Source organism: Bos grunniens, chromosome 6 (assembly GCF_055505025.1).
Source record: "Bos grunniens cultivar Pamir isolate PY7600 chromosome 6, Bosgru_T2T1.0, whole genome shotgun sequence".
In the NCBI taxonomy this organism is placed as follows: Eukaryota; Metazoa; Chordata; class Mammalia; order Artiodactyla; family Bovidae; genus Bos; species Bos grunniens.
Window position 1 is genome coordinate 21662674 of NC_141170.1, and position 22014 is coordinate 21684687.

The 22014-nt window shown below is 42.7% G+C and overlaps 1 protein-coding gene across 3 annotated transcripts in view; it reads left to right on the forward strand.

The window, feature by feature from the left end:
- Positions 1-2776: 2776 nt before the first annotated feature.
- The window catches only part of PRKG2 (protein kinase cGMP-dependent 2), a 125317-nt gene continuing 106079 nt past the window's right edge, over positions 2777-22014 (forward strand). For 2 of the 3 annotated variants that reach the window (XR_015166125.1, XM_086407543.1), the window contains exons 1-2: positions 12941-13340; positions 13844-14317. Coding sequence is in view for 2 of the 3 variants with exons in the window: in XM_086407543.1 (XP_086263669.1) it covers positions 13264-13340; positions 13844-14317 (551 nt within the window). In the remaining variant the exon portion in view is untranslated. Of the gene's footprint in view, positions 2906-12940; positions 13341-13843; positions 14318-22014 lie in introns of those variants that run through there. The other variant, XM_086407544.1, reaches the window with a different exon arrangement.

A 22014-nucleotide genomic window follows, 5' to 3' on the forward strand; every position in this document is an offset into this window, starting at 1 on the left:
CTGAGCTTCTGTAGCTGACTCTAGATTGGCTCCCCAACATCCATTGCCACCTTCTCCTTTTTATTTAGGTATCCTCAAAGAAGGCAGTCCTGAAAAGTTCAAGGGCACATCCTGAAGAGCCTCAACCAATCACAGTAATGCCCCCTCCACCCCCGGCCCCCTTCCCAGCATTCACACGTGGGTATATGATTTAGTTTGGACTGATGACGAGTGAGAAGTCGGTTAGAAGCTTCTGAGGAAGATTTTCCCACTCTTGAAAAAATAATACTGTTACCATGGGGTACTGTGAGGACTGTCTGTCTTAGCAAGAGCTGTTCCGCCTTCCTGGGACCATAGTTAGGGCAGCCCCAAGTACCAGGCTGCCAAGTTGGCGGTGGCAGGGGGCAATAACCCAAGAGGGCCTGGGGCCTTCCTGACAGTACTGAGCTGAACTCACCACAGAGCCTCTTGACCTTGGGACTTCTTGCCATGTGAAACAAATTTCCTTATCATTGAAGACCTTTTAAATTGGTTTAATTATTCATTGTAGCCTCCCACGTCTAACTTATGACCTCATCATTTTTACTCTCATATTTTCCTACCTAGCATGTATCACATATGTATCTAATCCAATGTTTATTTGTTTGACATCTGGTTCCCTTTCTGGATTTTCAAGTGCTGAGATTGCGTGATGACTTTGTTCATCATTGAATTCACAGATTTTTGCACTGGACTGGTCATAGAAACTGCTCAAGCACATTTGGGGGAAGAATGAATAAAGAGCTCAAACATGGTTCCTTTTCTCTTCCTCTTTCTCACCCTCCGCCTTGTTTTCTACAATTCAGCATTGTTGACAGAGCCCAGGCTCACCAGGAAGGAACCTAAGCTCTCCCTCAGACTCAGGCCCTGGGCAGCAGCCTGCACTCCATCAGTGCTTTTCAAGTTTTATCTCAAGGAACAGTAATAAAATACATATTACAGGGCTGAACCAGTACACACACACATTTACATATCTAACTAAAACTAAAGGTTTATAGAGCACATTTACTCGTACTATCTATAATGTCCCTGATATTTTTATCCTATTCTAGTTCATTAAGAAAATGCAAGTTCTGGCCCCAAACACCAATTTTTAGACCCATTAACTAGCTACACAGCGCACCCCCCCTCCAACCTCCCCCAAGAACTAAATTAAATGCAAAGACTTTGAAAATCTCTGATTTTCTCTTTTTTTGTTTAACTGTTCATAAAAATCCAGGCCATTGACTTAAATGGCCATTATTACAGTGACTTAATTTATTATTTTCTTTTTTCCTGTGGAATTCTTTTCCATGCCCGTGTCCTCCAGTTGGGCTACTTCGAGGACCTACGTGAAATGGAAAGACTCTGGCATGTTCCTGAAAAACTACTCTGTACTTTGGCTGATTTTTTTTTTTTTTTCCCAGTTAGCGGCACATAACACACACACAAAACCCAGGACTACATCTTCCCTTCTTTGAAATGTAATGGCCCTATTCAACATATTTTATGTGGGCCCAATTTCTCTATAAGTTTATGTATGTCCTAGTGCAGACCGGGGTTCCATGAGTCCCACTGCCCCCACTGTGGTTTAAAACCCAAGGGAGCTGGGTTCCAACATTCTCAAGAGGCGCAGTGAATAGACCCTCACTGTACTTCCCTTCCCTGCGCAAAGAAACTGCCCTTGTCTTCCGCAGATTTCACCAGTGAAATTCCTCTGGAGGCAGGAGCAAAGGGCACAGGCTACACGGAGATCTCACAACTCCAGGGCACAGCAAATAATGCGGTGGGGGTTATATATATATATTTAGAAAACCATAATGTGAGCCTCAGGGGGAAAAACAAACAAACAAAACAAAACATGTAATCAAAAGGCGACGGGGAGAGCATTACCAGCTTGGGTGATCAAGAGAGCTCCCTGCCAGGAGACCTACAGATTCCGAAGGTCCCTGGAAACTCGGTGCAAACCGCTGCCCCTTCCTCGCATCATGTGAACGGGCAAACTACAGGCAAGTTATATGGCTCCAGAGTCCGGAAAAGAGCGCGTGGCCAGTCTGCTCCCGGGTCACATGTCTTCTAGAAGGGCACTCGTGTGACAGCGGAGAAGAGCACGTCCAGGGTACGTGCGCCTGTTTGTGCTCTGGGAGCAAAGGCGAGGTGGGAGACAGCTTGCAGAGAAAACAGACCTGGGGTTGGGGCTGAGGGGGCTGGTATGGGGCTGGGGGTGGGGAGGAGAGAGGGAGGAGAAGGAAAAGATGAACACCTCCCTGAACTTTCCTCTCCCCTCGTCCCACACACTTGAAATAGAAATAATAATAACAACATGAATTTTTTTTTTTTTTTTTTTTTGTTTACATCCGCGATGTTATCTCCCTCCTTAAGTTGCCGCACTCTGGAGGGGATGGGTATAAAGTGCAGGCTGCAGCTGTCGCTGCTGGCGTGTCTCGAGAGTAAAGGTTGGGGCCGGTGCGGGTGCGCGCGCGGGTGACCCCACCTCCAGGGAAGCCGGCTCCCTGCTCTTGCCCGCCACCGCCCCGACTGACCCCCACCCCCTCCTTCTCCTCCTCTCCTCCCTCCTTCCCTCCCTCTCTCTCCCTCCCCGCGCGTCTCCTCTGCACCGGCCCCCGCGGTGGAGCCAGGCGGCAGCACCCGAGACGCCGCAGCTCCAGCCCGCAGAGCGCTCGCCGGCCACCCGGCTCCCACGTAGCCCGAGTGGCGGCGCCGGCAGCCCCGGGCCCGCGCCCCGCGCCCCGCGCCCGTCCGGGGCTGGCTACACTGACCCGCGCCCGGCTGGGGCGCCGCGGGCGGCTGGGGAGGCAGGGCGGCGAGGGAGCGGACGCCGAGACGCAGGGGCGGCGGCGGCGCCGAGGGGACCAGCTGCGCACCTGGAAAGTTACCCGGCTGTTTGGTGAGGCTGGCGGGCGGGGGGCTCGGGCCGCCGGGGGGCGCCGGGGGGGCAAGGGTCCGGGTGCGCGCGGGTGCCGGCTGGGCGCGCGGTGCGCCTGGGTTCCACACCCAGCGCTCCCGCGCCTGGGCTGCTGGCGTGTGGACGTGTGCACGCGGTGCGTTGGCTCCGGGGTGGCAGCCGGCCGCGAGCTCCCGGAGGCAGAGGAAGGCTACTGGATTTCCAGAAGCTCGACTGGGGAAGGGAGGGGCGCGCTCAGCCCGGGTCGGGAGTCTTCGGGTTCTCACGCATTTAGCCCGGGGCGGCCGGCGAGACTGCTGCTCCGGGCTGGGGGCTTGGCGAGGCAGTCAGGGCGGGCGCTCCCGGCTCCGCTTCTCCAAGCTCCGGGGAGCGGCTGGGAGGCGAGGACTTGGGCGAGGACTTGTAAACTTGTGTGGGTGTCCTGTGTCACTCTCGGCACCTTGAGGCGCTTTCACATTTTTTTTTTTTTTCCCGCTCTGTTTTTCCTGGTGAAGAATCAATAGCGAACAAAAACGAATCTGTCACTTTGGAGATGAGAGAAAAAGCAAGGGGCTCAAGTTTGAGAAGAACTAGGGTACAGATGCATAGCAGTTGACCCTGGCTGAAAATACAAAGAAACCACGCAGGCAAAATGAACAGGTAGAAAGGATGACGCTCTGTTCATCTGGTCGCCTAAGTTCCCAGGGGCCTCTTTATGAAGGAAGCCAGCGGCAGACACCTACCTGCCTGCGCTCCCCTTCCCCCAACGGTTCCTCAGAAATTGTCTCTTTTCTTTGCAAGTTTCTATTTAACTCTTGGAGAAGGCGAGCATCCCACATAACGTACAGCGGCTGTTGTCAGTACTACTGCTTAGCTTTTACACAGGAGGGTAGAAGATCATATGGTAGAGAATTCTCTTTGTAGAATTCTTCCTTCCCCATTGGAACATTGCGCAACTAAAGTAAAGGACATAAAAAGATGGTACAGAGAGATCTTTCTCTTTTACCTGAAATGCTGCATTTCACTCCTCTGAAATCCTTACAAGTGAGGGCTAATCCACCTCCCAGTGCAGGCGTATGTTGCCTGGATGCTGCCCAAGTCTTTTGATCCCATATTGTCTTGCTTCCTCTAGGCTATTTTCCCTATCAATTATCTCCTCATCTCTTCTGTTTTCATTTTCTCTGTATTCACTGGTTCATTATTTTGGTCTTACAGGTACTCTCAAGTTTTCACTTTTCTAAAAATCCTCTGCATGAACCATGGTACCATTTTGAAGTCCCTACTCTCAGCTCTTTCCAGGGTTCTTGGTAATCTGGTTTCTGTCCCAGGTCTTCTGTGAAAGACTAAATTCAGTATATTTTCTTCTGATCTCATTTGCTGTGATAGGTCTGTGGGTTGTCAACTGCAGCCTGTTCACCTCTTGGAAATCTTCTCATTATGGCTTTATCTTATCTTTCTGGATTTCTTATTGTACAACTGTTCCTTCTCTGTCTTTATTTGCATCTCCTTCTCCTCTTCTATAAATATTATTCATAAGTACCATCTAAATGTACATACATAACAACAGAGGCATTTTCCCCCTTTTCCCTTAGTGATCTCATTTGTTAATACTCGTGGGACTTCAGTTCTTACTTCTACCAAGTATTCTTTTGCCTTGATCTTTCTTCTTTTCTGCCCTCTGCTAGACATTTCCACCTTGATGACCCACAGGCACTTCAACAAACTCAACAAATGTATGTATGGACTCATCTCCTTCCCCTTATAGCATGCTTATTCTCTTGACTGTGGTCAGTGTCACAGTGCCTAGCCCATAGATGGTGCTCTACTCGTTTTTAATGAATGAGTTCATAGTACTGCCTTCCTTCCAGCCTGCCAACATCAAAACATTGGAATCTTTTTTTGACTCCCGTCTTGTGTGCACCCACTTAATTACTACATGCTTCCCTAGTGGCTCAGACAGTAAAGAATCTGCTTGCAATGTAGGGGACCTGGATTCGATCCCTGGGTTGGGAAGACCCCCTGGAGAAAGGAATGGCTACCTACTCCGGGTTTCTTGCCTGGAGAATCCCATGGACAGAGAAGCCTGGTGGGCTGCCGTCCATGGATCCCAAAGAGTTGGATATGACTGAGCAACCAATACTTTATACTGCTTTTATTTTAGAAATTCTGTCCCTGCAGTATTACTCCAACCATCTTTTACAGTTAATCCCTCTGCATCCTCTCCCTAACACAATAGTTTCTTCTTACCATGTCTAGTTTTCCTCTCTTACTCCATATAGACCTAAACATTCTTCCTCTTTTCATTGCCTATCTCTTCGGCACCTTTATCTACTTCAGCTTCAGCCTTTACTTATGATTGCTAAGCATTTTCAGCTTCCCTTTTTGAGTTGCTAGTTCCTCACTTCATACCACCTACTGAACTTCTTGACCTTAAAGTTTCCACAGGTTCCACAAACTGTCCAAAATCACATTCACTGTCATGTCCCTCAAATCTGCCCCTCATTTTGGTTAATAACCAAAATACCCAGTTGCTGCAATGGAAACTTCTAAATCTTTCTTCTTCTTCTTCTTGTGCATGTGTAGTAAGTCGCTTCAGTTGTGTCTGCCTTTTTGCAGCCCTATGGATTATAGCCCTCCATGGTCCTCTGTCCATGGGATTCTCCAGGCAAGAAATACTGGAGTGGGTTTGCCATGCCCTCCTCCAGGGGATCTTTCCTACCTGGGGATCGAACCTGTGTCTCTTATGTCTCCTGCATTGGCAGGCAGGTTCTTTACCACTAGTACCACCTAGGATGGAGAAGGCAATGGCAACCCACTCCAGTACTCTTGCCTGGAAAATCCCATGGACGGAGGAGCCTGGTAGGCTGCAGTCCATGGGGTCGCGAAGAGTCAGACACGACTGAGCAACTTCACTTTTACTTTTCACTTTCATGCATTTGAGAAGGAAATGGCAACCCACTCCAGTGTTCTTGCCTGGAGAATCCCAGGGACAGCAGAGCCTGGTGGGCTGCCATCTGTGGGGTCGCACAGAGTCGGACATGACTGAAGTGACTTAGCAGCAACCACCTAGGAAGCCCATTGTTCTTATCATTGCTCAAATTCCATCAGCTACCATCTCTGGATCTACACCTGTAAAATTGCATTTCTGTGTATTTACCTACTTACCTGAGACTGTGGCACCCCGAAAATAGCTGAATGGAATGCCACAACATATGGGATATATCGTGTTTATACAATTCACTGTAAACATTCTGAGGGGTGTTTACATGGTGAGTGAGGTGGTTTGGGGCACTGCAAGATATAGCCTCAGGAGTAGCTGAAACTTTGGCACAATAAGAAGCTCATATGACTGCCTGACAAGAGAAAGTAACGCCCCAATTTAAGATGCCATGGCCAAAGAAAACAAGCAGTAGATTCAAAACTGAGCCCAAGCTTAATAGTCACAAGGTCAGGTGCTTTTAATTGTGTAACTGATATGAAATTGAGCTGTTTCTCACAAGGGTAGCTCTTTGTGTTTGCTTCCGGCAGGAGCAGCAGGGTTTATATACTCACTGATGTTTAATTATTTTCTAAAAGACATTTGGTGAGACAAGTTGAGAGGAACACCGGATGCATTGGTTTCATATCTACTTAAAAAACTATCTGGAGAAGCCTGCATAATTCATGTGACTTCAGGCTAACCTGCCCATTTCATGAAAAAGAACCTTTTCTACTTTTCGTGATTTATTGAAAGGAAGGCAATTGCAGAGTTTTTGCCTTTAGCCATATCTTTGGCTGAATACTCTATGATAGTGTTTTTCTCTATTGGCTACCATGGAAATGGTCCATTTTTTCTTGAGTTCAAGATATTAGGATAGAGTTGACATTCTTTCTGATATTTTGTCATCCCCTTTTTCTTGGATTGATGCAGTAGCCTGATTTTGCCTTTTTTCCTCTAAGCTCTTTTCACTCTGTTTCATATTAATTGCCAGAAAATCTATTTATTTTTCTAAAGAACAAACCTGACCATATTACTTGAAAAAAGCTGCTGCTGCTACTGCTGCTAAGTTGCTTCAGTCATGTCCGACTCTGTGTGACCCCATGGACTGCAGCCTACCAGGCTTCTCCGTCCATGGGCTTCTCCAGGCAAAAACACTGGAGTGGGTTGCCATTTCCTTCTCTAGACCTACATTAAAATCCAGATACCATAAATGGCATATGACAATTTTCAGTATTTTATTCTGGTTTCTTACTTTTTCAACATTACTTCTCATCACTCTCCTTCACCATCATACATTTCAGCCTGGTCCTTGAATATGCCACCAACTTCCTTGCATTCACTCCTAGTACATGTTTTGTTTTTTAATTAATAGAATTTCTTTTTTTTTTTAGAGCAGTTTTAGGTTTACAGAAAAATAAGGTAAAAAACATGGAGAGGTTCCATAGTCTTCCCTCCCCTTCCCTATTCTTAACATCTTGGATCAGTGTGATAAATTTTTTTTTTTTTTACAACTGATGAGCAAATATGGAAAATTATTAACTGAAGTCCATAGTTTACATTAGAGTTTGCTCTTTTTGTTGTTCAGTTCTGTAGGCTTGGACAAATATATAATGACATGTATCCACCATAACAGTATTATACAGAATAGTTGTGCCCAATAATTCCCCTGGACTCCATCTATTCATTCCTGTCTTCCTCTCTCCAGTCTCCTGGAAACCACTTCTTTTTACTGTCTCCAGATTTCATCTTTTCCTAGAACGTCATATAAGAGTTAACATCATACAGGTTTTACAAATTGACTTCTTTCACTTTGCAATCTGCCTTTAAAATTCCTCCATGACTTTTCAGGGCTTGATCGTTATTACTTTTCACCTCGGAATAATAGTCTGTGGTCTGTACACATCACAGTTTGTTCATCCATCCACTGAAGGACTTTTAATCGCTTGCAAGCTTTGACAACCATGAGTAAAACCGCTGTAAACATCTGTGTACTCATCATAAATTGTGCTTTTGGTGTTTTATCTCAAAAGTCATCACTAAACTCAAGATCACTTCCATTTTTTCCTGTTGTCTACTAGGAGTTTTATAGTTTGTGTTTCACAAATTTTGAGGATTTTGATCCATTTTGAACTAATTTTTGTGGAAGATAAATCTTTTTCTAGATTCACTGTTTTGGCATATGGATTTCCAGTTGTTCCAATACAATTTATTTAAAGAGACTATTCTTTCCCCATTGAATTATCTTTGCTCCTTTATGAAAGATCAGTTGACTAAATTTTTGTCAGTCTGTTTCTGGGCTGTCTATTCTGTACCATTGATCTATTTGTTTACGCTTTCACCAATACAGTTTCTTGATTATTGCAGCCTTATGTAAGTCTTGAAGTCTGGTAGTACCAGCTCTCTGACTTTGTTCTCCTATAATGTTTTGTTGCTTTAGTATATATTTGTTGATTGATAAGTTTTTCCACTAAAATGAGTTATTTTATTGGGTGAATAATTTTAACAGTAATAACAATAGTAATATTTAATGCTTATCAAGCACTCACTATATATCAAGCACTGTGCTAAATTCTTATCATGATTTATCTCATTTAACCCTCTAACGACTAAATGATATGCAGCATTATTTTATCTGTCCATCTGTCTATGTGTCTGTCTGTCTCTTCCGTCATTCACACTCATGCCCAATATCATGGCCAAGGGCATATGAATACTAATTGAAAGTGTTTACACTGGGACTCTGACTCAATAACATTAGTGAGCACTACACTATCTCCTGTATTTACAGATATGTATATCAGAATCCAGATGGGTAGAGAGAAACATAGATACTATCTCGATCAGAGCCGAGATTTTGGTTTCACACTACTTTAGAGCTGGAGGGAAGACAGACAACAAAGGCTAATTCCTACCACACTGGCTGTCAGGTGTTAATCTGCCTGCAGGAGCCTCCACAGTTGGTTTTCCTTTTCCTGTGTCTCTTCTAATTACCTCTGCTGCATGGCATTTCCTACATCACGATTAAATTAATGTAATAATAATTTATAACTTTATATAGTTTTCCTCTCTTTTCCTAAATGCCACTGCTCATTATATTCCTCATTCCTGTCCCTGGCTGCAGAAGAATATCTCCTTCAAAGTGAACTACGTTTTTTTGTTGTTATTGTTGTTGTTGTTGCCTTCAAAGATATTTAGATGGGCTCTTTTGGTTTAAACCTGTGTAAATAGATAGAGGCTACATGAAGGAATTGCAGAGGAGGAGTCCTTGCCATCTTAGAACCTGGGCTGGGACATTCATGAAGCTTTCTATTCTCCATCTTTTCATGGGGCTTCTCTTCACTGGGAAGGTATCCCAGGATGTTTGTTCCAGAATGACTTTTTCCCTTAATCCAGACAGAGTAAGCACACCCCTCTCTCTCATCCGAATAATTTTCATCTTTAAAACCCCCTTGTCTGGAAGACATTCAGTCTACTAGAGTTCTTTCCCATTCAGTAATGATGCCCTCTGGACATTTCCTCATACCAAGCCACCAAGTGCCTTGCTAGTCACATCCTATAAAAGCTACTTGGTGCCTACTACACACCAGATAGGGCTTCCCTCATAGCTCAGTCGGTAAAGAATCAGCCTGCAATACTGGAGATCCGGGTTCGATTCCTGGGTGAGGAAGATCCCCTGGAGAAGGAAATGGCAACCCACTCCAGTATTCTTGCCTTGAGAATCCCATGAACAGAGGAGCCTGATGGGCTGCAGTTCATGGGGTTGTAAGAATCTGACATGACTTAGCGACTAAACCACCACACGCCAGATAATAATGCGCAGAATACCTTACAAGCATAATCTTCATAATAAATCTATAAGATGAATATATCCACTTTCTAGATTAGAAAATTGAGAAACTGAAGTAATTTATAGAAGGTTACACAGCTGGGAAAAGGCACGTTGTTTTCTTACCCTGGCTGGCTTGATTCCATTGCTTATGTTAAATCCTGATCTTTGTCTCCATGCTTATTTCTTATACTTTGAAAACAAACAAACTCATAGAAAAAGAGATCAGATTTGTGGTTACCAGAGGTGGGGAGTGGGTAGGATGCAGGCAATCAAAAGGTACAGACATTCAGTTGTAAGATAATTAAGTATCAGGGGTGTCATACACAATATGATAAATATAATTAACACTGCAGTATTATATACGTTATATATGCAAAGCCGTTAAGAGAAGAAATGCCAAGAGTTCTCATCACAAGGAAAATTTTTTCTATTTCTTTAATTTTGTGTCTGTGTGAGATGATGGATGTTCATTAAAATTCTTGTGGTAATCATTTTCTGATATGTATAAGTCAAATCATTATGCTGTAAACCTTACATTTATACAGTGCTGTATGTCAATTGTATTTCAATAAAGCTTGGAGGAAAAAATTCCTGATCTTTATCTCCAAGGTCATTTCTTCTTACTTTAACCGCTGTTCTCTGATTATAAGAATGATCTAAGAACCTATAGTTGCTAGATAGAACAACACCCTGTGGTTCAATTGTGACTAGTAATACATATTTGAGAAATGGCTTTTCTCTCTTAATGACTGATACAGACAGGAAACAAAATGAGTCTAATTAGGTTTTATGAAGCCAGACACTCGAAGCTTTGGATTGAGAGACACCAAAATTGAAATAGGTGAACTAAGAAATCAGACTTGTATTTATTGAGTCCTTTGGTAGCTTCCTTACATATCTTAAATTAGTGACCTGGAAGATGGGTTAGTTATTTCACTTCATTTCATCCCTCTTTGGAATTCTAAACTGCTCCAAAGATTTATTCAGTTTGCAAACTGATGTCTTTAAAGCCAGAGTAGCTGGATATTTAAAATGGATAACCAACAAGGACCTAATGTATAGCATATGGAACTCTGCTCAGTGTTATGTGGCAGTCTGGATGAGAGGGGAGTTTCGGGAGGATGGATACGTGTATTAATATATGTATGGCTGAGTCCCTTTGCTGTCCACCTGAAACGATTACAACATTGTTTGTTAATCCACTACACCCCAACACAAAATAAAAAGTTTAAAAACAAGCAAACAAAACCCAGAGAATAGCTGGTGTTTGGGGAGGATTTAACCACCTGTACCTAATTGTAGTTCGAGTTTGCAAAATTATTGAATTGGTGCAGAATGTTTTGACTGCCATACCTAAAGCAAAAATGATCCTAAGCCTTTTCATATTTAGAATGCTAGAACTCTTCTCTGTGTCAAATTTTACTTCAAATTCTTGGAACTGTGCCCCTGGTATAGTACATGACACTTAGTTAGATCTTAGGAAGCAATTGTTTCTATAAATAAAGAATGAGTTGTTAGTTTAGTTTAATATTAGGTTTAAAAGTTTTTGTGCTTACTTTTGTTCTTTATAAGACAATTTCTTTCCCCCCACCCATTCTTCTCCCTTTGTCCTGCCTTGGATTAGAAATGCTTGTCCATGAGTCAGAAAAGCACGTCTAGAAAATATTTCACTGCTGCATGTTAAAAACTTGTGCACACATTAATTTAAGGTCCCTTTGGGGGCACCCTTCTTACGCTTGTCATTCAGAATCTCATTCAAGTTTATTCTCAAGTCCCAATCTAACGTTTTCTTAATTGCTTATTCAGGTTACCTTGGTGTCCAGGGCCACATCTTTGAATTCTAGTCTTAACCTTTTTATATATTCCTAATATATAAGAACAGTAAATGCTGCCAAGTCAACAGAAGCTTAAAGGTTAAACCTGCCACATCTCTGCAACATATTAAGGCAAGTCTCAGGAGGCTGATGTTTATTAATGCCTACTTTGAACCTGAGTTCTATGAAGAATGTCTGGGTATTGCAAGATGGCTTTTATAAGTATATTTATTTTCTGTTTCTACCATCTATCTTAGGTAATCTGCATTAGCTACTGGGATGCATCTGTTTGAAACTTAGAGGCTGTTTGCGTCTTTGTTGTCTTTGTTTTAGAGGTCACAGTGATTCTGGTAGAGCCAGTGAAATCTGTTTAAGCATTTCATTTCTCTCTGAGCTTGAAACTTGGAGAGAGAGAGTGAGGAAAGAATATGTGGGATTTATAACTTCAAAGTTCCATCATTTTCTTCATATATTAGATAATGAGCGTCATTCAAACTTAGTTTACAAGTTTCTTGAGTAATGGCTGTCAAAAATCACACACACAAAAGTACGGCATTTCAATAGCTAGCCTAAAAAGACTTAAACCTTATGATACTTAATCAAAGCAGTGTTTTCCAGTCTTCAGCCTTTTGAGTTCTCTTTTTTGATTTTGCTCATATGTGTTTATTAACCACAGATGATTTCTTTTCTGTTTTCATTGAATTGACTCAGAAAAGCTAAATACCTAACTAAACCTCAAATTTTTCTGGTGCCAATTATTTATAATTTGTAATGGATGTTAAAACAAATACATATCTATTGAACCAAAAAGAAATGTTTTTGAATCAACTAAAATCTTGCCTCCCATTCCTCAATCTGCATTTTACCTCCTGAGACTTACTGGAGGAGTAACTAACTGCTTTGAGGCCTACACTGAGGATATTCTTTTCAGGAAAATAATAGAGTATTGGACCATAGGTTGTCATTTTTTTGGGACAATCTTGGTTTGGGGATATAAAGTAAAGAATATCAAAGAATCCCCATCCTTGTTTTTACCTTCTGGTAACTGCCGTCCAGCAGCTTCCCGGGTGGCTTTAGCACTAAAAAGCTAATCCAGGAGATGTAAGAGACACAGGTTTGATCCCTGGGTAAGGAAGATCCCCTGGAGGAGGGCATGGCAACCCACTCCAATATTCTTGCGTGGAGAATCCTATGGACAGAGGACTAAGTCCATGAGGCTGTAAAGAGTCAGACCCGACTGAAGTGACAGCATGCAGGCAGTCATACACAAACTGCCATCCACATGTTTGTAATGGCGAGCATTGCCAGAAAAGCCAAACTTGATGCATGAGACAGGGTGCTCAGGGCTGGTGCACTGGGATGACCCTGAGGGATGGGATGGGGAGGGAGGTGGGAGGGAGGGTCAGGATGGGGAACACATGTACACCCATGGCTGATTCATGTGAATGTATGGCAAAAACCATGACAACAGTGTAAAGTAATTAGCCTCCAATTAAAATAAAAAAAAAATATATATATATATAAATAAAGAAAAGCCAAACTTAATAGGCACCTATGGCTGGAGAAAAGTGCTAATGAGGCAACCCCAGCTCTGCCTCCTCCCACCTCGAGGAATGCAGATGTGTTGTTTTCTAAATCAGGGGCAGCTTTCTCAGTGGAGCTGCTCAGGGAGCTGTGAACATTGTGACATTAACAAGCCTCTGCTTCAGTAGTTGCTCCTTGGCATTCTGTCTTGGCCATGCTGACATCCGAATGGCGGTTCTGTTGTGATGCTTTTGACAGCTGTCCAGAGAGAGCAACCAAAGAGAACAGCAGGTAAGGCAGGCCGTTTGTGCAAAATGCTTAGGTGTTATGCTTTTGCCAGCAATGGGGTGGGAGAGAAGGAACCCAAGCACCAGCCCCTCCTCAGGGAGGAACCAATGAAGTCAATCCATGGCTTTCCTTCTGGAAGGGTGGGGAATTTATTGCTTACCGAAGAGCCATGAGTCCTGTGTTTCCATTTATGAAACAGAGTAGAACAAGAGGAGCAGTGGGGGCCGCTGGAAAGTGAAACTCCCAGCCATGCAGTGTATGCTAAGTTGCTTCAGTCGTATCTGACTCTTTGTGACCCTATGACCATAGCCTGCCAGGCTCCTCTGTCTCCAGGCAAGAATTCTGGAGTGGGTTGCCATGCTGTCCTCCAGGAGATCTTTCCGACCCAGGGATGGAACCCTCATCTCTTACATTTCCTGCATTGGCAGGCGGGTTCTTTACCACTAGCGCCACCTGGGAAGCCCGAAACTCCACTAGGTAACCTCCGATTCTGTGCCCTCTCTCAGGTCCTTGAGCAAAATGGGAAATGGTTCGGTGAAACCCAAACACTCCAAGAATCCAGATGGGCACCCCGGGAACCTCACCGCCAGCGCCCTCCGGAGCAGGGTGACAGAGCTGGAAAGAGAGCTGAGAAGGAAGGATGCTGAGATCCAGGAGCGGGAATACCACCTGAAGGAGCTGCGGGAGCAGCTGTCCAAACAGACTGTGGCCATCGCGGAGCTCACGGAGGAGCTCCAGAACAAGTGCATCCAGCTGAACAAGCTTCAGGATGTGGTGCACCTGCAGGGAGGAAGCCTGCCCCGGGCGTCCCCGGACAAAGTGCCTCTTGAGGTTCAGCGGAAGACCTCGGGATTGGTCTCCCTCCACAGCAGGAGGGGAGCGAAGGCTGGAGTGTCCGCCGAGCCGACCACCCGAACCTATGACCTCAACAAACCCCCTGAATTTTCCTTTGAGAAAGCAAGAGTCAGAAAGGACTCCAGGTAAGACGTTCCCCCACCTTTTTGGCTCCGATGGCATTCACATGATGAAACGTTAGAGTGCTATTTACTGAGTTTTGCTTTGCAACAGGGTCTCCCTTGAATTGGGACTTCTCTTGAAAGCAGAACTTGTGCTGTACCTCGACTTTGATTCGTGATTTGTATAACCGAGGAGCTGAGCTTACAAAAGTCATTTCTGTGATCTTGAAAACCCTAGGGGAGTGAAAAGGTAGTTTTAGGAAGACTACCCTTCTCTCTTCCTGTAGAAGTGGACTTAACAGTATACACAAATCACACAGTATTAAGAATATGTATAGCAAAAGCCACTTCTTAGCACTTTAGTCTGTAAGAGTCATGAAAAAGGGATAAGCTGGTACCTCTAAAGGGGATGAATTCATTCATTCATCCCACAGTTTCACTTGAGCACTGCCCTCTGCCAGCCTCTGTGTTAGATGCTAAGTATATATTAGTGAATAAATAGACACAGAGCCTCTCTCTTGCGGGGATGGTATACATAGAAACAAGTAAACACTGTGTAATTGTTAATTGAGACAAATTATATGATGAAACAGACAGCATAGTGGGTGGTATCTGGGATTGGGGGTGAGAAGGGCAAGGAGGCAACAGAATTAGGATTGTCACAGAGGCCAGGCAGAGGAGGTGACCTTGAACTGAGACCCAAAGGAGAAAAAGGAACATAGACCAGGTGGAGCATTTCAGGCATGGGCAACAATTACAAGCTAGAAGTAATTTTAAAATTAAGTATCTTTAAAAGAAATGTAATTATTTACCATAGCCCTCTCCTGTGTGCATGCCTGTATGTGTGTGTGTGTGTATATCTTTTTCTGGCTAAAGATTGAATTTCCTAACCAGGAAAGATTGACTAGAAACATTATGAATTAGGGTCTCCTTTCTGCACTGTTCTTAAGTGAGTAAAATTTCTTAGTCGAAATTAGATATTTTGCCTTGATTGTCTTGTCTGAGCCTGGATCCCTCTTTCAAAATGCAAGATTTGTGAAATGAGAACAGCTTTTAATTTATTCACATATAAGTTATGTAAATCAAGATAAAACATCTGACTTAAACAAATAAGTGATTAATTTTGACAACAGGATTATAAAGGGAGGTTTAATTCATCAGTTTGTTGACCGTGCTTGGCACATAGTGAATGATCGATAAATATTTGTTAAGGAAACAAGTCATGCTGGAGTATTAATCATAATACTGTGGGGCTGAAAGAATCTGTTTAATATTGGAGTTTAGAAGAGTTTTTTTTTTTTTAAGCCAAGAGTTTATTTATTTGTTGGTTTAGAAAAGTCTTATCTATTCCCATTGCAAACATAATAATTATTTATTTTTAATGATATGAATTCAGAAATTATAAATGCTGCTTACAAACTTATACTTGTTTTTCAATTGAACATCATAGTATTCTCTTTTGATGTATAAGGTATATATGTACATAATAATTATCATATATTATGCATTATACTGGGGCTTCCCATGTGGCTTTGTGGTAAAGAATCTGCCTGCCAATGCAGGAGACACAAGAGACTCGGGTTCAATCCCTGGGCCGGGAAGATCCCCTGGAGGAGGAAATGGAAACCTACTCCAGTATTCTTGCCTCTGAAATCCCATGTATAGAGGAGCCTGGTGGGCTGCAGTCCACAGGGTTGCAGAGAGCCCGACATGACTGAGACTGAGCATGCACACATACATTGTATTACTGTATAGTGTTTGTTGTTGTTGAATCAGTAAGTTGTGTCCAACTCTTTGTACCCCGTGGACTATAGCACACCGGGCTTCCTGTCCTTCACAGTCTCCTGGAGTTGGCTTGAACTCATGTCCACTGCATCCTCTGTTGTCCACTTCTCCTGCCCTCAGTCTTTCCCAGCATCAGGGTCTTTTCTAATGAATCGGCTCTTTGCATCAGGTGGATAAAGTATTGGGGCTTCAGCTTCAGTATCAGTCCTTCTAATGAATATTCAAAGTTGATTTCCTTTAGGATTGATTGGTTTGATCTTCTTGCTGTCCAGGAGACTGCCAAGAGTCTTCTCCAGCACCGCAATTTGAAAAGTCTTCAGCACTCAACATCAGTTCTTCAGCACTCAACCTTTAAGGTCCAACTCTCACATCTTCACCTGACTACTGGAAAGACCATAGCTTTGACTATATGAACCTTTGTCGGCAAAGTGATGTCTCTGCTTTTGTTTGTCATAGCTTTCCTTTTAAGGAGCAAGCATCTTTTAATTTCATGGCTGCAGACAGTGTCTGCAGTGATTTTGGAGCCCAAGAAAATCTGTCCCTGCTTCCACATTTCCCCTTCTATTTGCCATGAAGTGATGGGACTGGATGCCAAGATCTTAGTTTTTTGAATGTTGAGTTTTAGGCCAGCTTTTCACTATCCTCTTTCAAGAATCTCTTTAATTCCTCCTCACTTTCTGTCATTAGGGTGGTATCATCTACATATCTGAGGTTGTTGATATTTCTCCTGGCAAACTTTACTGTATATACAAGCCCATTGCTATCCGAAAAAATTTCTCTGGGTAATTAATATATTGTGCTTATGTATAGTATACATAATTTTTGCAGGTAATAATTTTTGTTGGTAAATGATACATCATGCTTATGTAAGGTATACATACATAATGTATGTATACCTTACATAAGCACAATATATCATGCATGTATACTATATATAAGCACAATATATTATTTACCCACAAAAATTCTTTCAGATAGCAATGTGATTGTATATCTAGAAGTGTGAGAGAATGTAATAGCAATTCATCTTCTTTTACCATTTTCCTACGTATCCCACCAGATTTCACCTCATGAAATAAGATTATTTTCAATTACTTTGTTCCAAAGATTTATGTCCATTTGAGTATTTATACCACTATTTATGTCCATTTGAGTATATACACCAGAAGTATTTCTGGTGTTAGGTAACAAAACCACTCAAGATAAATGCATTCCTCTTGATTTTTATAAGCTCACCCCACTCCAGCACTTTTGCCTGGAAAATCCCATGGACAAAGGAGCCTGGTAGGTTGCAGTCCATGGGGTCGCTAAGAGTCGGACAAGACTGAGTGACTTCACTTTCATGCATTGGAAAAGGAAATGGCAACCCACTCCAGTGTTCTTGCCTTGGGAATCCCAGGGATGGGGGAGCCTGGTGGGCTGCTGTCTATGGGGTCACACAGAGTCAGACACAACTGAAGCGACTTAGCAGCAGTATTATAACAAGATAAAGGAAATCAGCAGCTAGGCACAGTTCACTGTTGGGCCAAATCACCTCTGTAGTGAATGGGACACAAAAGAGGAAAGACCTTACAGCCCTTGAGTACGGATGAGCAATGATTCCCCTCAAACATCTTAAAGGCAAGCCCAGGAGTACAAGTTTGCATTAGGGACATGATGAAGAAACACGATAATTGATTCTGTAATGATTAAGTCCTAAAGAGACCAGATTAAATCCTTTATGTCTTCATAATCCCTTTATGCTTTCATAGAGCCTTTTGGTTCTAAATGGAAAAATTAGTTGAAATATGGGAGCTACTCTTTTTCATTGACTGGTCTTTGTTTTATTTCCCCTTGCAGACATTTATGCCTCAATTTTCCCTTCCAAAAAGTCTTTTGCTTTAAGTCTGGAATAATGGGTTAAACACAGATAGCTAACATCACCAATTCAGAGATTTAAAGTATTCCAGTTTTTTGAAAGTTCTCAGTATTACAATTCACTTTCCATTTTCCAGTAGTCCCAGCTTGAGAGAAAGGCTTTAAGTAAAGTTTGGATATTTTAATTCATAAATTTTGTAAGAAATAACTTTCTAGAAGTTAGAAAAGATAGGATTGCCATTCACTGATACAGTGATTATGGACAGTATCCATTGTTTTGGCTACTTTTCCAAGCAACTCCTATTAGACATTAGAGAATTTTCAGATATCAGTCAAAATGGTGCCTTCATTTATTGGGTTGGCCCAAAAGTTCATTAGAGTTTTTCTGTAAGATGGTTCAGAAAAACCCAAACTAACTTTTTGGCCAACCCAGTATTTTTAGGTTCTCATGATTTATTTGTTGAACTTTATAAAGTTTTCTGGCTGAGTTCATGACTAATCTTGCCTCTGCTAATATGTGCTAACTACATTTTGGATCAGGTCCCCCTCTACACCCTCAATCTGAAAGCCGCTCGGTGTCTATTTTGTCTTTTTGTCAAAAAGGTGGTCTCTGATGAGTACTTAACAGTGAGCAAGAAAGTGAGGGGAGACTCCGAGCTCTCCTGCAATCAACAGCATGAGGGAGACAGGTAGTACTGAGAGAAACCAGAGAACAACATCTGAGGGAAATGACACATGTGGAACTTGAAGGTTCGGATTCAGGAATTCATGAGAGACTCTCAAACCCATGTCACTGCAGTCTGTGAGTTTGCTGAGGCCCCTGGGCTCAAATAAATGGCAAGTGAACCTAAGCGATTGCCAGGCAGCCCACTCATGCCATCTCTGTGCAGATCATGCCATCTCTGTGTACTTGTAGGACCTGAAGGGGTAGCTTACATGGTATAGTTACACCTCCCTGCTGTATTTGGAGGAACTTATATGCTCTAGTGGCATTGGAGAACTCTTGAAATTTGTCTTTTGCAAAATTCAAAGGGCTACTTTTTAAGATCAGGTTCTAGAATAACCCAGTGCTGTCCCAGAGAATTTCCTGCAATGATGGAAACATCCTATAACCTGTGTTGCCTGATACAGTAGCCAATAGTATGTATGTGGCTGTTGAGCCCTAGACATGTGGCGAGTGCCCTGAGGAACTGAATTTTTAGTTTCAACTTATTTTAAGATTAGATAGCCACATGGGTCTAATGACCACTGTATTGGATACTGCAGTTCTGGCTGATGTGGTTTCAACTGTAACCGCTATCTCCTGAGATTGGAATAATGACCTAGTGATGTTTGGGAGAACTTTATAGACAAGATAAGACCTGTGTTCAGTATCATGACAGAGTCATAGAAAATGAGAATGAGCTGGTTGAATTGGGGTGGATACAATGTCATCTTCAACTGCATAAATCTGCAATTGATCACAGTCTTTCATAGGGATGTGGCTGTGTGCCCACTGACCATTTGAGATCATCAGAAGCACACAGCCGTGTGGGCACGTAGCCCATTTTATAGGTCCTCAGCCTTACTGAACTATCATAAATCATGATGAGTCAGAGCATTACAGTATATCAAATACTCTGAAGTCTGATTTAAATTTATTATGATAACTATAGAAGATTTAGAGCTGGAAGAACCTTAGAGGTTGTTTCATGCTTCTCTCCTACTGGAGAAGTGAGGAAACAGGTGCAGAGGAGTTGCAGAATAGGCCATGGTAAGTGTCAGAGCTGAGATTAGAACCCAAGATTCTTGACTTTGAAATCAGTTTTTTTCTCTCCAAAAGCCTGGTGTTAATTGAAAACTGGATTTTCCTCTTGGTGGATGTCAAGCTCAAAGACACTACCAAGCCAAAGAGTGAGAGAAGGAAGGATTTATTCCTTGCAGAGGTAAAGAGAACACTGGGGATATTTCTCAAAGCAGTAGGTCCCTAACAGCAAAACTGGGCAAGTTTTAAGCCAAGAGTGTGTGCTTATTTATGAACAGACTTCAGCTGCTGCTGCTGCTGCTAAGTCACTTCAGTCGTATCCAACTCTGCGCGACCCCATGGACTGCAGCCTACCAGGCTCCTCTTCCCATGGGATTTTCCAGGCAAGAGTACTGGAGTGGGTTGCCATTGCCTTCTCTGACAGTCTTGAGCAGTGTATGCCTATTCATGGAGGGCCTGGAGCAGAGGCAAATTCAGCACAGAGTTGGAGCAAAGACTGAGAGAGTCCTGGCTATACATGATTAAAATCAACAAAGGTCAGCAAAGGTCCACATCATCATTCCTTAGGTTCCAGTTAGTCTGGTGGTTGAGACTCAAGGGAGTTTTGGATCCTGCAAAATAGTTCAAGAATGTGTTTCAGTCTGATCTTTAGTTTTGAAATAGAACCTGGGAATCTTTACAACTGATTTATTGTCTCTGATATGGTTAAGTTATATTCTGACCTGATGGAGAGCAGGGATTGGGACCAGGCTTAGATCACAAAATGGTTTAAGGCTTAAAATGGCTTCTCTTATGTCAACAAAGTGATAGCTGGTTCGCTTCTCCTGGGGGTCCCCGACCCTGTCTGCTTACACAAGTGTTCTTAAAGCAACCCACAAAGATTAAAGGCCTCCAGTCAAGTTAGTTTGGGCACCAGTCTGCTCTATTTTGATACACCCTATTCACTGGTAGGAAGAAAAATGGTGCTTCCTGGCTTCTTCTAAGCAGAGTTGAGTGGCGCTTATCCGTTTCATTAATATTCACCAGGTGCTGGATCCTCAGAGTTCAGGCCTGTGTGAAAAGGACACAGAGAATGGTTTTGATCTGGTGATACAGACTGTGATATATCTGGAGGGGCACGAATGGGTTCCAAAATGAGCACAGTGCTTCTCAAGGCTGCGAACTGAATATCAAGGGCAAAGGTGGGCAAGAGAGAGCTCAGATCACATTTCTGTCCATGTTTGACCTGCCTCGAACACCAAGACAACCGTGTCTCCAGAGGTCAGACCTTTTACTGCAATTAAATTTTCTGTCTCTGTAGATGTTGTTTAGCAAACTTCAGCACTGGCAGAACAAAATTACAAGCTCATGCAGAATGTCTGGTGGAACACGGGCAGATTAATCAGAGACATCTGGCAAGTTGCTGGTATGACTGCCTTTCACTAAGAACACTTAGACTATCATTTGAAACTATTGTTCTTTGGAAAGGAAAGATAAAACAAAGACTTGCTGTTTGACTTCACATGTTGACTCTAGTGTTCGGAAGGACAATTAGTCTCATTTGTCACTCCCACCCCAGGAGCAGAATAGGTAAAAGTGGGACATGCTCGTGAGTCACCCTTTTAAACAAGATATGGAAAAACAGCAAGGAAGAGTATGTTTGTTATCATTTGTTCTTTGTTTCTAAAGCAGTGCTGAACATTTCAATCTGCCTTCTAAAAATGCGGCTCTTCTACTGAGCAAAAGTATTTCCATGGAATGAAGGGACAGAGGAGCCTAGTGGGCTGCTGTCTATGGGGTCGCACAGTCGGACACGACTGAAGCGACTTAGCAGCAGCAGCAGCAGCATACATCACTAATGATATGCCAGACACCACTCTGAGTGCTTCACAAACATGGAATTATTTAATCCTCAAAGCAAACATATGAGATGTATATTAGTATTATGACAATCATAATAGATATGATTATTATATACCATTTTATATATGAGGAAACTGAGGCATACAAAATTAAATAACTGCCTGAGGTTACACAGCTTTTACTATTGGAAGTGGGATTCAAAACCAAGAAATGTGCTATCTATTCGAGGAACTTTCTTGGTGATCTAGTGGCTAAGACTCTGTGCTCCCAATGCAGGAGGCCCAGGTTTGATCCCTGGTCAGGGAACTAGGTCCCATATGCTACAGCTAAGACCTGATGCAGCCAAATAAATAAATATTAAAAAAAAAAGTCTGTTGAGAGCAAAGATTGTGTGTCACAGAACTATCTTCAATATCTCGTAATAACCTCAACTGGAAAAGAATCTGAAAAAGAACATTTTATATACATATTTATATATTATATATGTATATAT